Source organism: Giraffa tippelskirchi, chromosome 3, assembly GCF_054371585.1.
Source record: "Giraffa tippelskirchi isolate mGirTip1 chromosome 3, T2T-mGirTip1v1.2.pri, whole genome shotgun sequence".
NCBI classification, from domain to species: domain Eukaryota; kingdom Metazoa; phylum Chordata; class Mammalia; order Artiodactyla; family Giraffidae; genus Giraffa; species Giraffa tippelskirchi.
In genome coordinates, this window is record NC_137277.1 from 143,793,486 (window position 1) to 143,807,743 (window position 14,258).

The window sequence follows — 14,258 nt, forward strand, 5'->3', positions numbered from 1 at the left end:
CAGTCAGCTCCCGGTCTTGTTTTTGCTGACTGTATAGAGCTTCTCCATCTTTGGCTGCAAAGAATATAATCAATATGATTTCCGTGTTGACCATCTTTTGATGTGCATGTGTAGAGTCTTCTCTTGTGTTGCTGGAAGAGGGTGTTTGCTATTACCAGTGCATTCTCTTGGCAGAACTCTATTAGCTTTTGGCCTGCTTCATTCTGTACTCTAAGGCCAAATTTGCCTGTTACTCCAGGTGTTTCTTGACTTCCTACCTTTGCATTCCAGTCCCCTATAATGTAAAGGACATCTTTTGGGGGTGTTAGTTCTAGAAGGTCTTGTAGGTCTTCATAGAACTATTCAACTTCAGCTTCTTCAGCATTACTGGTCAGGGCATACACTTGGATTACTGTGATATTGAATGGTTTGTCTTGGAAACGAACAGAGATCATTCTGTCGTTTTTGAGATTGTATCCAAGTACTGCATTTTGGACTCTTTTGTTGACTATGATGGCCACCCCATTTCTTCTAAGAGATTCCTACCTACAGTAGTAGATATAATGGTCATCTGAGTTAAATTCATACATTCCAGTCCATCTTAGTTCACTGATTCCTAGAATGTCGATGTTCACTCTTGCCATCTCCTGTTTGACCACTTCCAACTTGCCTTGATTCACGGACCTAACATTCCAGGTTCCTATGCAATATTGCTCTTTACAGCATTGGACCTTGCTTCTATCACCAGTCACATCCTCAACTGGGTGTTGTTTTTGCTTTGGCTCTGTCTCTTCATTCTTTCTGGAGTTATTTCTCCACTGATCTCCAGTAGCATACTGGGCATCTACTGACCTGGGGAGTTCATCTTTCAGTGTCCCATCTGTTTTCCTTTTCATGCTGTTCATGGGGTTCTCAAGGAAAGAATACTGAAATGGTTTGCCATTCCCTTCTCCAGTGGACCACATCCTGTCAGACTTCTCCACCATGACCCATCTGTCTTGGGTGGCCCCACACGACATGGCTTAGTTTCATTGAGTTAGACAAGCTGTGGTCCGTGTGATCAGATTGGCTAGTTTTCTGTGATTGTGGTTTCAGTCTTTCTGCCCTCTGATGCCCTCTCACAGTGCCTTCTGTCTTACTTGGGTTTCTCTTACCTTGGATGTGGGGTATCTCTTCATAGCTGCTCCAGCAAAGTGCAGCCGCTGCTCCTTACCTTGGATGTGGGGTAACTCCTCTCGGCCGTTCCTGTGCTATCACAAACCAAATTAAACATTCTTTTCTTACTTTTTCTCACAACCTTTGGCCTGGTTTATTTCTATGTTGGCCGTAGCCAGACAGCAGGTGAAAGAACATGGAATGGAGGGTAAATCCATGTTGTGTTTTTCATTGCTACTCCTCCATTTTCTCCCCACCCCCTACTATTGGTGGTTCCCCCAACCCTGGCCCTAGTTTCATGGCAGTAGAACCAGTCCTAGGGTTTGTCTTGTGGTTTTTCTATTACCTGAGGAACACTATCCTTGCTCATGTGGTAACCTGAGCAGGAATCTCGAAGTATGACTTTTTCCCAGAAATGTAGTTGAACCTCACTTGACATGTTTGTGTATCCAGAGACTCCACTGATATCTCCCTGTACCTTTGTCTTTCCCTTAAGAATGCATTGAAAACATAAAAGCTTCTTTACACCATATCCTTAAGCTGATTGTTAACAGAGAATCTGTTAAAGAATTCAGAAGGGTTATGTGTGTCAGAAATGCTTTGTGTTTTATAGAGGAGCACAAAGGAGAGAAATCTTGATCAGAAGGATAAAATAAGACTAAAAAGAAAATTTGTACACTTTGACTTTCATCATTCCATTTCCCTTAGCCCCTGGCAACCACCATTCTATTCTGTTTCCATGAAATTGGATTTTTTTTGGTTTGGTTTTTAGATTCCACATATGAGTGATATCACACACTTTTCTTTTCCTCTGCCCAGCTTAGTTCACTTAGCACAATGCCCTCCAGATTCATCCTGCAAATGGCACAATTGCCTCTCATGTGGCTGAATAACAGTATAAATCACATTGTTATTCATCCACTGAAGGACATTTAGGTTGTTTCCCTATCTTGGCTGTTCTAAATACTGGTACAGTGAACATGGAAATGCAGATACCTCTTTAAGATACTCATTTTATTTCCTTCATATATTTACCCAGGAGTGGGATTGCTGGATCTTCTGGTAGGTCATTTTTAATTTTTCGAGGAATCTCCATACCATTTTCCATTATGTCTGTACCAGTTTACATTCTCACCAACAGTGCATAAAATTCCCTTTTCTTCACATCTCTGCCAGTGTTTGTTGTCTTTTGTTTTTAGCCATTCTAACAGATGTGAGCTGCTATCTTGTAATTTTGTTTCCCTGGTGATTAGTGATGATAAGCATCATTTCATACACCTGTTGGCCACCTGTAAACCTTCAATAGAAAAGTGTCTTTTCAGATCCTCTGCCCATTTTTTAATTGGATTGTTTCTTGGCTACTCTGCTATATGTGTTCTTTATATATTTTGGATATTAACCCTTTAATATGGTTTGCAAATATTTTGTCCCATTCTGTAACTTACCTTTTCAAATAAGAGGATCTAGTGTATAACATGGTGACTATAGTTAAAATGAGATGGTATACTTGACAGTTACTGTGAGAAGGTCTTTAAGCATTCTTGCCACAACAAAAAAGTTAACTACATTAACTATATGAGGTTGTTAATTTTGTGGATGTAATTATTTTGATTTTGGTAAACATTCTGCAAAATATATGTATATCAAATCACGTTGTACACTTTATTCAATTTTATATTTGTCAGCTATGATTTGAGCAAATACTAGGAGATAATGAAGGACAGAGGAGCCTGGCATGCTGCAGTCCATGGGAGTCACAAAGAATTGGACATGACTTAGCAGCTGAACAATAACGTTCGTCAATAAAGTTTTTTGCTTTTATTTAAATAAAAAGAAATAGAAAAGCCATTCCCTGGCACCTGTAGGGGAAAGATAGAAAGTAACTGACGAGCTATTCCAGGATGAAACAATGTCTTCAATGACTAGCAATATTAGGTTGGCAAGAAGCTCAGCCTTTCCACAGTGATCCCCCCCCCGCCATGGTTCTTAAATCCTGCCATCAGTTTTAAGACTTACTTAATTCCTTCATTGGTTCTTGGAGACCGTCTTCAGTGACTTGAACCTGAGGTATTCCCCACTTCCATTGCCTGGGAAGTAAGGGGAAGAGAGGGTATCTGATTACACACCAGGTTAGGGGGAAAGATGTGTTAACAATATCCCAAGTGGGGCCTTTGTGAGCACATTCTCATAGGTACAGTATTGCTAGTGATGGTTAAGGTTTACAGTTTGTTTAATGTAGAAATGTCTGTACAGGATGGAGTTACAGGAAAATGTTCTTAAAGTTTCCACCAGTGATCTTGTCATTGAACTTTGGAAAAGTGATTCAGTAGTGAGAATGCTTTTAAGTTAATTCTGCTTCTGTAATTAATACCTGAAAGAGTAGTGTCACTACTTCTAATTATTCTTGTGTGGTCTTGAGGGAGGAGTCTGGTAATTTGATATCAGTAGCTGTAGAAGAGTCTTTGCTATGAAGTTAGTTTGCAAGTGATTTTTTAAAAGTCACTGCTTCAAGGTATTTGATAAATCTGTTTTATGGCAACTGCTCAGAGGTCCAAGTACTGCAGAGTTGTTTTTATCAGAAAGTTTGGATGGCAACATGTTAAAATGAAAATGGCTGGTAATGAAAGAGGTAATAACTCCCTCGCCAAGTTATAGATCCTAGTGGATGTCTAATAGTAGCTGACAGGATAGATTGTGATCAGTAACGAACTACCCAACAATCTATGGCTTATAACAATGTAAGTTTATTGCTCACTCACACTGTGCGTCATGGATGGGCCATGGCTTTGCTCACGTCATCTTTACTCTGGGATCTTAGCCTATGCAGAAGGCCCTGTCTGGGATGTTGCTCATCTTACAGAGAAGGGAAAAGAAAGAGCTGGTGAATGACAAGTTGGCTGTTAAAGTTTCTTTGTGCGTCTGTTCAGTTGCTTCAGTCGTGTCTGACTCTTTGTAACTCCATGGACCGTAGCTCGCCAGGTCCTCTGTCTATGGGATTTTCCAGACAGGAGTACTAAGAGTGGCTTGCTATGCCCTTCTCCAGGGATCTTATTGACCCAGGGATCTTCCTGACCCAGGGATCAAACCCTCATCTCCTGTGCATCTTCTGCATAGCAGGTGGATTCTTTACCACTGAGCCACCTGGGGAAGCTCCTTAAAGCTTCTGCTGCTGCTGCTGCTGCTAAGTCGCTTCAGTCGTGTCCGACTCTGTGCGACCCCATAGACGGCAGCCCACCAGGCTCTGCCATCCCTAGGATTCTCCAGGCAAGAATACTGGAGTGGGTTGCCATTTCCTTCTCCAGTGCATGAAAGGGAAAAGTGAAAGTAAAGTCGCTCAGTCGTGTCCAACTCTTAGCGACCCCATGGACCGTAGCCTACCAGGCTCCTCCATCCATGGGATTTTCCAGGCAAGAGTACTGGAGTGGGGTGCCATTGCCTTCTCTGCTTAAAGCTTCTACCCACATTTAATTGACGAAAGCAGGACACATGGTCATTTCCAAGCTAAACAGGACAGGGATGTATAATCCTCCACAGGAAGGCGCAGTCACTATCTTGAACGATAATATAATCAACTACACTAATATTGTAACTTTATTCTCAGGTGTATATGGAAACTACAATGTCCAGACCAGTCCTCTCTCCAACCCACATCAATGCTACAGCTTCTGAAACATTCACAGTACTTCAGCAAAGGATGAGAATAGTTGAAGAACAGACCAGTTCTCTGAGAGATGACCTAATAATGTTGGACTTTGGTGACAAAAGGTAGCAAATGAAAAATGAACACTGTAGGTTGAGTTTTGCTTCACTGGTTACAGTAAGGAGTCACAGTATGGATGGTTTGGCAGTTGAAATAAGTATTTAGAAAAGAATTGAGAAATAACCATTTCAAGTAGAATATTAATTAGAAAATATTTGCAAGATAAAGGCTTGTTCTCCTATAATAGAGCTACTACCACTTCTAAACAGGTATTCAAAGTGTGTTATATAAGTGTGTTGTATTCAATACTTGATTAAAAACAAATGTAATTATTTACATAATTAGAAAAAAATTTGATCCTTTTTTTAAAAATAGACTTTGATATTAGTTAAGATGAACATCTCACTTGATTCATGCCATTAATATGATCTGTATTTTCTTTCTCTAGATTTATTGTAAATGAAAAGAGAGCTTTTAAGTTTTAAAAAAAAATTCATAGTTTAGAATGAAGTACTCAAAAAAAGAACTGTGTTTTTCCTTTGTGCTGCTGAAGAAGTTATTCCCATTAAAAGTTAGATTGTTAAAGGCCTGAAGAACATGGGTGCTTACACAGCCAATACTGAATTTACTGGTGTGATTTTCTTTAAAATTACATATACATATTTCCTGAATGTCTCTTATGAAGATCAAAAATTAGTATGATTGGTGTTATAGCACCTATAGAGTAAATAACTGTTCAGCAGTTAAAAGATTAAAATTGTACCACCGTTGAGTATGTTAGAACAAAATAGGAATTTTTATTATGTCTTTGTTTAAAAATTTTCTAAGAAGGATGTGAGTATATTGCCTCCATGCTAACTAATTCTTAATTTTCTATTATAGAATTAGCATTTAGCATGTTTTATGTATGACTTGTTTTTACATACAAAGCGAGTTTACAAAAAATTCAGATTAAAATAACCATTAAAATGTCAGTAATTTTTACCCACCCCACACTGGTCTCATTCTCTTTACCTAGTTGTTGTTGTTTAGTTGCTAAGTCATGTCGGACTCTTTTGTGACCCCATGAACTGCCCACCAGGCTCCTCTGTCCATGGGATTTACCTAATAGTTATCTCTATAGTTGAATTTGCAGAGGCTATCAGATATTTGTTAACTAAAGAACTTACTATTTTATTCTCAGTAGAAATGCAACATTGACTCAATGGTTTCAGTTTCAGTTCAATCGGTTTCAGTTTCAGTTCAGTCGTTCAGTCGTGTCCGACTCTTTGTGACCCCATGGACTGTAGCACACCAGGCCTCCCTGTCCATTACCAACTCCCGGAGTTTACTCAAACTTACATCCATTGAGTTGGTGATGCCATCCAACCATCTCATTCTCTGTTGTCCCCTTCTCCTCCCACCTTCAATCTTTCCCAGCATCAGGTCTTTTTAAATGAGTTAGCTCTTTGCATCAGGTGGCCAAAGTATTGGAGTTTCAGCTTCAACATCAGTCCTTCCAATGAACATTCAGGACTGATTTCCTTTAGAATGGACTGGTTGGATTTCCATGCAGTCCAAGGGACTCTCAAAAGTCTTCTCCAACACCACAATTCAGAAGCATCAATTCTTCAGTGCTCAGCTTTCTTTATGGTTTAGCTCTCACGTCTGTACATGACTACTGGGAAAACCATAGCCTTGACTAGATGGACCTTTGTTGGCAAAGTAATGTCTCTGCTTTTTAATAGGCTGGTCATAGCTTTTCTTCTGAGGAGTAAGCATCTTTTAATTTCATGGCTGCAGGCACCATCTGCAGTGATTTTGGAGCCCCCAAAAAATAAAGTCTGTCACTGTTTCCACTGTTTCCCCATCTATCTGCCATGAAGTGATGGGACCGGAAGCCATGATCTTAGTTTTCTGAATGTTGAGCTTTAAGCCAACTTTTTCTTTCTTTTTTTTTTTTTAATAAATTTATTTATTTTAGTTGGGGGCCAGTCACTTTACAATATTGTAATCGTTTTTGCCACACATTGACATGAATCAGCCACGGGTCCACATGTGTTCCCCATCCCGGACCCCCCCCCCATCCCATCCCTCCGGGTCATCCCACTGTCCCGGCCCTGAGCATCCGTCCCATGCATCGAGCATGGAATGGTGTTCTGCCTCACATATGATAATATACATGTTTCAATGCTATTCTCCCAGAACGTCCCACCCTCACCTTCTCCCTCAGAGTCCATAAGACTGTTCTATGCGTCTGTGTCTCTTATTCTGTCTCGCATATAGGGTTATCGTTACCATCTTTCAAATTCCATATATATGCGTTAGTATACTGTATTGGTGTTTTTCTTTCTGGCTGACTTCACTCTGTATAATGGGCTCCAGTTTCATCCATCTCAATAGAACTGATTCAAATGTATTTTTTTTAATGGCTGAGTAATATTCCATTGTGTATATGTACCACAGCTTCCTTATCCATTCGTCTGCTGATGGGCATCTAGATTGCTTCCATGTCCTGGCTATTGTAAACAGTGCTGCGATGAACATTGGGGTACACGTGTCTCTTTCAATTCTGGTTTCCTCGGTGTGTATGCCCAGCAGTGGGATTGCTGGGTCATATGGCAGTTCTATTCCCAGTTTTTTAAGGAATCTCCACACTGTTCTCCTTAGTGGCTGTACTAGTTTGCATTCCCACCAACAGTGTAAGAGGGTTCCCTTTTCTGCACACCCTCTCCAGCATTTATTGCTCGTAGACTTTTGGATAGCAGCCATTCTGACTGGTGTGAAATGATACCTTGTTGTGGTTTTGATTTGCATTTCTCTAATAATGAGTGATGTTGAGCATCTTTTCATGTGTTTGTTAGCCATCTGTATGTCTTCTTTGGAGAAATGTCTGTTTAGTTCTTTGGCCCATTTTTTGATTGGGTCATTTATTTTTCTGGAATTCAGCTGCAGAAGTTGCTTGTATATTTTTGAGATTAATTGTTTGTCTGTTGCTTCGTTTGCTATTATTTTCTCCCATTCTGAAGGCTGTCTTTTCACCTTGCTTGTAGTTTCCTTTGTTGTGCAAAAGCTTCTAATTTTAATTAGGCCCCATTTGTTTATTTTTGCTTTTATTTCCAATATTCTGGGACATGGGTCATGGAGGATCCTGCTGTGATTTATGTCGGAGAGTGTTTTGCCTATGTTTTCCTCTAGGAGTTTTATAGTTTCTGGTCTTACGTTTAGATCTTTAATCCATTTTGAGTTTATTTTTGTGTATGGTGTTAGGAAGTGTTCTAGTTTCATTCTTTTACAAGTGGTTGACCAGTTTTCCCAGCACCACTTGTTAAAGAGATTGTCTTTTCTCCATTGTATATTCTTGCCTCCTTTGTCGAAGATAAGGTGTCCATAGGTGCGTGGGTTTATCTCTGGGCTTTCTATTTTGTTCCATTGATCTATATTTCTATCTTTGTGCCAGTACCGTACTGTCTTGATGACTATGTAAGCCAACTTTTTCACTCTCCTCTTTCACTTTCATCAAGAGGCTCTTTAGTTCTTCATTTTGTGCCATAAGGGTGGTGTCATCTGCATATCTTTGGTTATTGATATTTCTCCCCGCAATCTTGATTCCAGCTTGTGCTTCATCCAGCCCAGCATTTCTCATGATGTACTTTGCAAATGAGTTAAATAAGCACAGTGACAATATACAGCCTTGACATACTCCTTTTCCTGTTTGGAACCAGTCTGTTGTGCCATGTCCAGTTCTAACTCAATGGTTGGGATTACTTTATAATATTGTTATATTGGCTTCTTTGTCCAGGGGCCAATTGGAAACTCCAGAATGTTTAGAACTACCTGCGAGCCAGAACATCACTAGGCCTATCCAGAATGAGATAATTTGTTCAGGAAAAACAAATATTTTGTGGAAGAACTGTGAGTTCCTGGTCAATCGAATGTGCCGTCTGGAAAGTCTCATCCAGTCCTTGAAGATGAACATCTTCCGTCTGCAAACTGAAAAGGATTTGAACCCACAGAAATCAGGTACAGAGAGAAGAGAACCACCAGAAATTTGGTCCTGTGTGGTTGCTTGATGAATTTGTGATTCTTTTCCTCACCTTCTTTAAGCTGCTTGATGACCCTCCTGTCCTGTCTGATAGATTTTCTGAAGGAAAGACTGAATACAATACAGGAGGAGCATTCCAAGGACCTCAAGCTGTTGCAACTGGAAGTGATGAATTTGCGCCAGCAACTGCGAGATGTAAAAGAGGAGGAAGACAAAGCACAAGATGAGGTGCAGAGGTTGACTGCGACTCTGGAGATTGCCTCTGAGACAAAGGTTTGTGTCCAAAGTTCTGGAAAACAAATTCACCATTATGTGTTAGCTGGAGGAGGCAACAGACCCAAAAAACTGACTTTTAAAAATAGGTGATGTTGATGTAAGGATTCTTGACATTTGAAATTTATCTCCATCGATAGTGTAAAGCATTGTGTGCTATTAGTAACTGAATATTTATAGCTCTCTTCTGTGTGACTTTTGAGGACCCAGAGGTGTGAGGGAGTCTGAGTTCTTCAAAAGCTTATGTGCTTACTGGGAGAACAAGGCATAGCAGGAAACTGAAAGAAAAAATAAGGGTATAAGAAATATTAAAGGACAGTATAGGACAAATGTAAGCGAATATTGCCAGCTAAGTGTTTTATGTTCAGGCGGGTTTGAGAAGATGTACATGTCTTGTCTAGAACAGATTAGGCTAGGTTTCAAGGAAGAGACAGGACCTGAGCTGAACCTTTAGAAGGTAAAGCAGAGAGGTGTGGACATTTCAAAGAGCGTTCACAGAGGCAGCAAAAAGTAAAGACTAAGGCAAGAAATTTACTTCCCTCCATAGGCCAGGCAGTATAACCGAGATTGTTTTGTTTAAAACATGTTACTTTGCTCAATCTCTGCAAAACCTCAAGGTATAGGGTATTATTGTCCTTATGTTAGTGATAAGAGGACTGGGGCCCAGAGAGAAGTCACTTCTCTGAGATCACACTTCCCTGTATTCTTCCTGTATCTCAAATTTGAACCTGCATCTTTCTGCTGGGTGCAGTTAGGGGGAGATGTATAGGCTAGCCTGACCAGAGTGAAGATTTTTTTGTGTGAAGTAAGTTGGGAATCATCTAGGGCTAACCTCGTAAAGGATCTCAAAATCAAGAGTAATCAAGTAGTTGGGTTTGGTCTTAGGGGGAGTGACTAAGATTTTTGATAAGAAAGTGACATAATGAAAATAAGAAAACTAATCTAGAAATAGTATAGGACAGCAGTCCCCAACCTTTTTGGCACTAGGGACTGGTTTCATGGAAGAGAGTTTTTCCATGGGGGTGGTTTCAGGATCATTCAGGAACATTGATTGTGCTACTGATCATCTGTATTTGCAGCTGTTCTCCATTGTTAACACCACCACCCCCTCAGCTCCACCTCAGATCGTCAGGCATTAGATTCTCCTAAGAAGCACACAACCTAGGTCCTTCCCATGTGCAGTTCATGGTAGGGTTCATGTTCCTGTGAGAATCTAATGCTGCCGCTGATCTGACAGGACACAGAGCTCAGGCAGTAAGGTGAGTGATAAGGAGCAGCTGTAGACACAGAGAAAGCTTCGCTCCCTTACCCAATGCTCACCTCCTGCTGGGCTCACCTCCTGCTGTGCGGCCCAGTTTGTAACACCCCACAGACCAGTGCTAGTCCATGGCCCCAGGGGTTGGGGATCCCTGGTACAGAGTATCAATTATTGCAGGAGAGATTGGAGACAGGAAAACTGGTTAGGAATCCATTGCATTATTTGAGGTGTAGACCTTATTAGGTCTGAACTACAGTTGTGGCATTTTGAAAAGAAAAGTATGCTAGAATATGGTATTGGGCAGGGGCTCAAGGTAGGGAAGAAGACATAGATGACTCTGAGGTTTTACATCTTAGATTGTGGTGCCATTAATAATAATATGAAAGAATGAATAGTGAAAGCTGTGTTTTTCATCCTCAACTCCTAAGCATATTTGAGGCTAGAAGAAATGATGTTTGTTATTTTAGTCTCTAAGTTGTATCCAACTTTTTGTGACCCCCATGGACTGTATACCACTAGGCTCCTCTGTCTGTGGGATTTCCCAGACAAGAATGCTGAAGTGTGTTGCCATTTCCTTCTCCAGAGGATCTTCCTGACCCAGGGATCGAACCCATGTCTCCTGCCTTAGCAGGCGGATTCTTTACCTTTGAGTCACCAGGGAAGCCCTAGAAGAAATAGAGTACTTTAAAAAAAATAGGAATATATCCCATAAGAAAACTATCTAGCAGTGACCAGGTTTTCCTCTGATGATTGAATTTTACATAGAAGGTACCTGTGACTAATCATTTTTTAATGATCTAAAAGGGAAAATGGTAGAAGTCATGAATCAAGGTAATAAAATAACTTTAAATATCTCATTGTAATAATTTCTTTAGATTCATATTAAGAAGTATTTATAACTGTAGTCAGAATAGCTTTTATGGATTTCCCCCAAAAGTCTAGATTTGATATACCTATGGACAGTTTATTCCTATCAGATTTTAGAACCTTTTCTACCTCTATTTTTAGAAGAATGCAGCTATTATTGAAGAGGAACTGAAGACCACAAAACATAAAATGAACCTTAAAATTCAAGAGGTAAGGTAAAAAGGATGCTGGGGGGGTGGAGGGGGCATTGGAATCGTAGAGGGGGAAGTCGAGAAAGTGAACAGAGTGAGAAGAAACCACTGAAGAAGAAATTGGGGCTATCAGGGAGATTTTTAAAATATGCTGCTTGAAGTTATACCTGCATTGATGTGACCGTAAGACTTCCTTTCACCTCAATAATGCCATAAAAACGGAAATAAAAAATAAGTGCTCTCTGAATCAGGAGGGAAACAGTAACCATGGAACTCATGCGGTTGCCCGTCCACTAGAGTTAGTGGACCCCTTCATACAAAGACCTTTTACATTAACTTAATGTTTAAAATAAAAAGCTTTTAATAAGTCTGCTCATCTAATTTTACCTTATAACTTTCATTTCAGCCTCTATTTAAGTAGATAACAGATTGGAATTATGAAGTAGGTGGCTACTAAAAGTTGTTGGACTAAAAATTTGCAGCTGAAAACAGTGGGAAGAGTCAGAATTACTAACTCAATATACCCCGACAGTGTCCTAAAAACCTCAGTATTCCCTGACAAAATAATTGACATTAGTCCAAATCAAAAAGATCAAATTATATTTAAAATATTCTGTTCTATAAAACAGAAATAGATATACTATTTTAAAAATTATAGATTTTAGTGTGTTTAAGGTGGTAAGTGTAGCTATATCTGGAACATTCTCTTATGTGAAGTGCTTTCAGTTCAGTTCAGTCGCTCAGTCGTGTCCGACTCTCTGCGACCCCATGAATTGCAGCACGCCAGGCCTCTCTGTCCATCACCAACTCCCGGAGTCTACCCAAACCCATGTTCATCGAGTCTGTGATGCCATCCAACCATCTCATCCTCTGTCGTCCCCTTCTCCTCCCGCCCCCAATCCTACCCAGCATTAGGGTCTTTTCCAATGCGTCAACGCTTCGCATGAGGTGGCCAAAGTATTGGAGCTTCAGCTTCAACATCAGACCTTCCAATGAACACCCAGGATTGATCTCTTTTAGGATGGATTGATTGGATCTCCCTGCAGTCCAAGAAACTCTCAAGAGTCTTCTCCAACACCACAGTTCAAAAGCATCAATTCTGCGGCACTCAGATTTCTTCACCATCCAACTTTCACATCCATACATGACCACTGGAAAAACCATAGTCTTGACTAGACGTACTTTTGTTGGCAAAGTAATGTCTCTGCTTTTAAACATGCTATCTAGGTTGGCCATAACCTTCCTTCCAAGGAGTAAGCGTCTTTTAATTTCATGGCTGCAGTCACCATCAGCAGTGATTCTGGAGCCCAAAAAAGTAAAGTCTGACACTGTTTCCACTGTTTCCCCATCTATTTGCCATGAAGTGATGGGACCAGATGCCATGATCTTAGTTTTCTGAACATTGAGCTTTAAGCCAACTTCTTCACTCTCCTCCTTCACCTTCATCAAGAGGCTCTTTAGTTCTTCTTCACTTTCTGCCATAAGGGTGGTGTCATCCGCATATCTGAGGTTATTGATATTTCTCCCGGCAATCTTGATTCCAGCTTGTGTTTCTTCCAGCCCAGCATTTCTCATGATGTACTCTGCATAGAAGTTAAATAAGCAGGGTGACAATATACAGCCTTGACGTACTCCTTTTCCTATTTGGAACCAGTGTGTTGTTCCATGTCCAGTTCTAACTGTTGCTTCCTGACCTGCATACAGGTTTCTCAAGAGACAGGTCAGATGGTCTGGTATGCCCATCTCTTTCAGAATTTTCCACAGTTTATTGTGATCCACACAGTCAAAGGCTTTGGCATAGTCAATAAAGCAGAAATAGATGTTTTTCTGGAACTCTCTTGCTTTTTCGATGATCCAGTGGATATTGGCAATTTGATCTCTGGTTCCTCTGCCTTTTCTAAAACCAGCTTGAACATCTGGAAGTTCACGGTTCACGTATTGCTGAAGCCTGGCTTGGAGAATTTTGAGCATTACTTTACTAGCATGTGAGATGAGTGCAATTGTGCGGTAGTTTGAGCATTCTTTGGCATTGCCTTTCTTTGGGATTGGAACAAAGACTGACCTCTTCCAGTCCTGTGGCCACTGCTGAGTTTTCCAAATTTGCTGGCATATCGAGTGCAGCACTTTCACAGCATCACCTTTGAGAATTTGAAATAGCTCAACTGGAATTCCATCACCTCCACTAGCTTTGTTCGTAGTGATGCTTTCTAAGGCCCACTTGACTTCACATTCCAAGATGTCTGGCTCTAGGTGAGTGATCACACCATCGTGATTATCTGTGTCGTGAAGATCTTTTTTGTACAGTTCTTCTGTGTATTCTTGCCACCTCTTCTTAATATCTTCTGCTTCTGTTAGGTCCATACCATTTCTGTCCTTTATCGAGCCCATCTTTGTGTCTATCTCAATGAAACTAAGCCGTGCCATGTGGGGCCACCCAAGACGGATGGGTCATGGTGGAGAGGTCTGACAGATTGTGGTCCACTGGAGAAGGGCATGGCAAACCACTTCAGTATTCTTGCCTTGAGAACCCCATGAACAGTATGAAAAGGCAAAAGGATAGGACACTGAAAGATGAACTCCCCAGGTCAGTAGGTGCCCAATATGCTAATGGAGATCAGTGGAGAAATAACTCCAGAAATAATGATGGGATGGAGCCAAAGCAAAAACGATACCCAACTGTGGATATGACTGGTGATAGACGCAAAGTCCGATACTGTAAAGAGCAATATTGCATAGGAACCTGGAATGTTAGGTCCATGAATCAAGGCAAACTGGAAGTGGTCAAACAGGAGATGGCAAGAGTGAACGTTG

At 40.6% G+C, this 14,258-nt stretch overlaps 1 protein-coding gene across 6 annotated transcripts in view; it reads left to right on the top strand.

Annotated features, from left to right (window-relative positions):
* CCDC150 (coiled-coil domain containing 150) overlaps positions 1-14,258 on the top strand; it is a 94,892-nt gene that overhangs the window by 6,153 nt on the left and 74,481 nt on the right. For 5 of the 6 annotated variants that reach the window (XM_081581455.1, XM_081581458.1, XM_081581454.1 and 2 more), the window contains exons 2-5: positions 4,736-4,899; positions 8,616-8,836; positions 8,953-9,131; positions 11,398-11,466. In XM_081581455.1, coding sequence (XP_081437581.1) covers positions 4,742-4,899; positions 8,616-8,836; positions 8,953-9,131; positions 11,398-11,466 — 627 coding nt within the window. In that variant the 5' untranslated portion in view covers positions 4,736-4,741. Of the gene's footprint in view, positions 1-4,729; positions 4,900-8,615; positions 8,837-8,952; positions 9,132-11,397; positions 11,467-14,258 lie in introns of those variants that run through there. The other variant, XM_081581459.1, reaches the window with a different exon arrangement.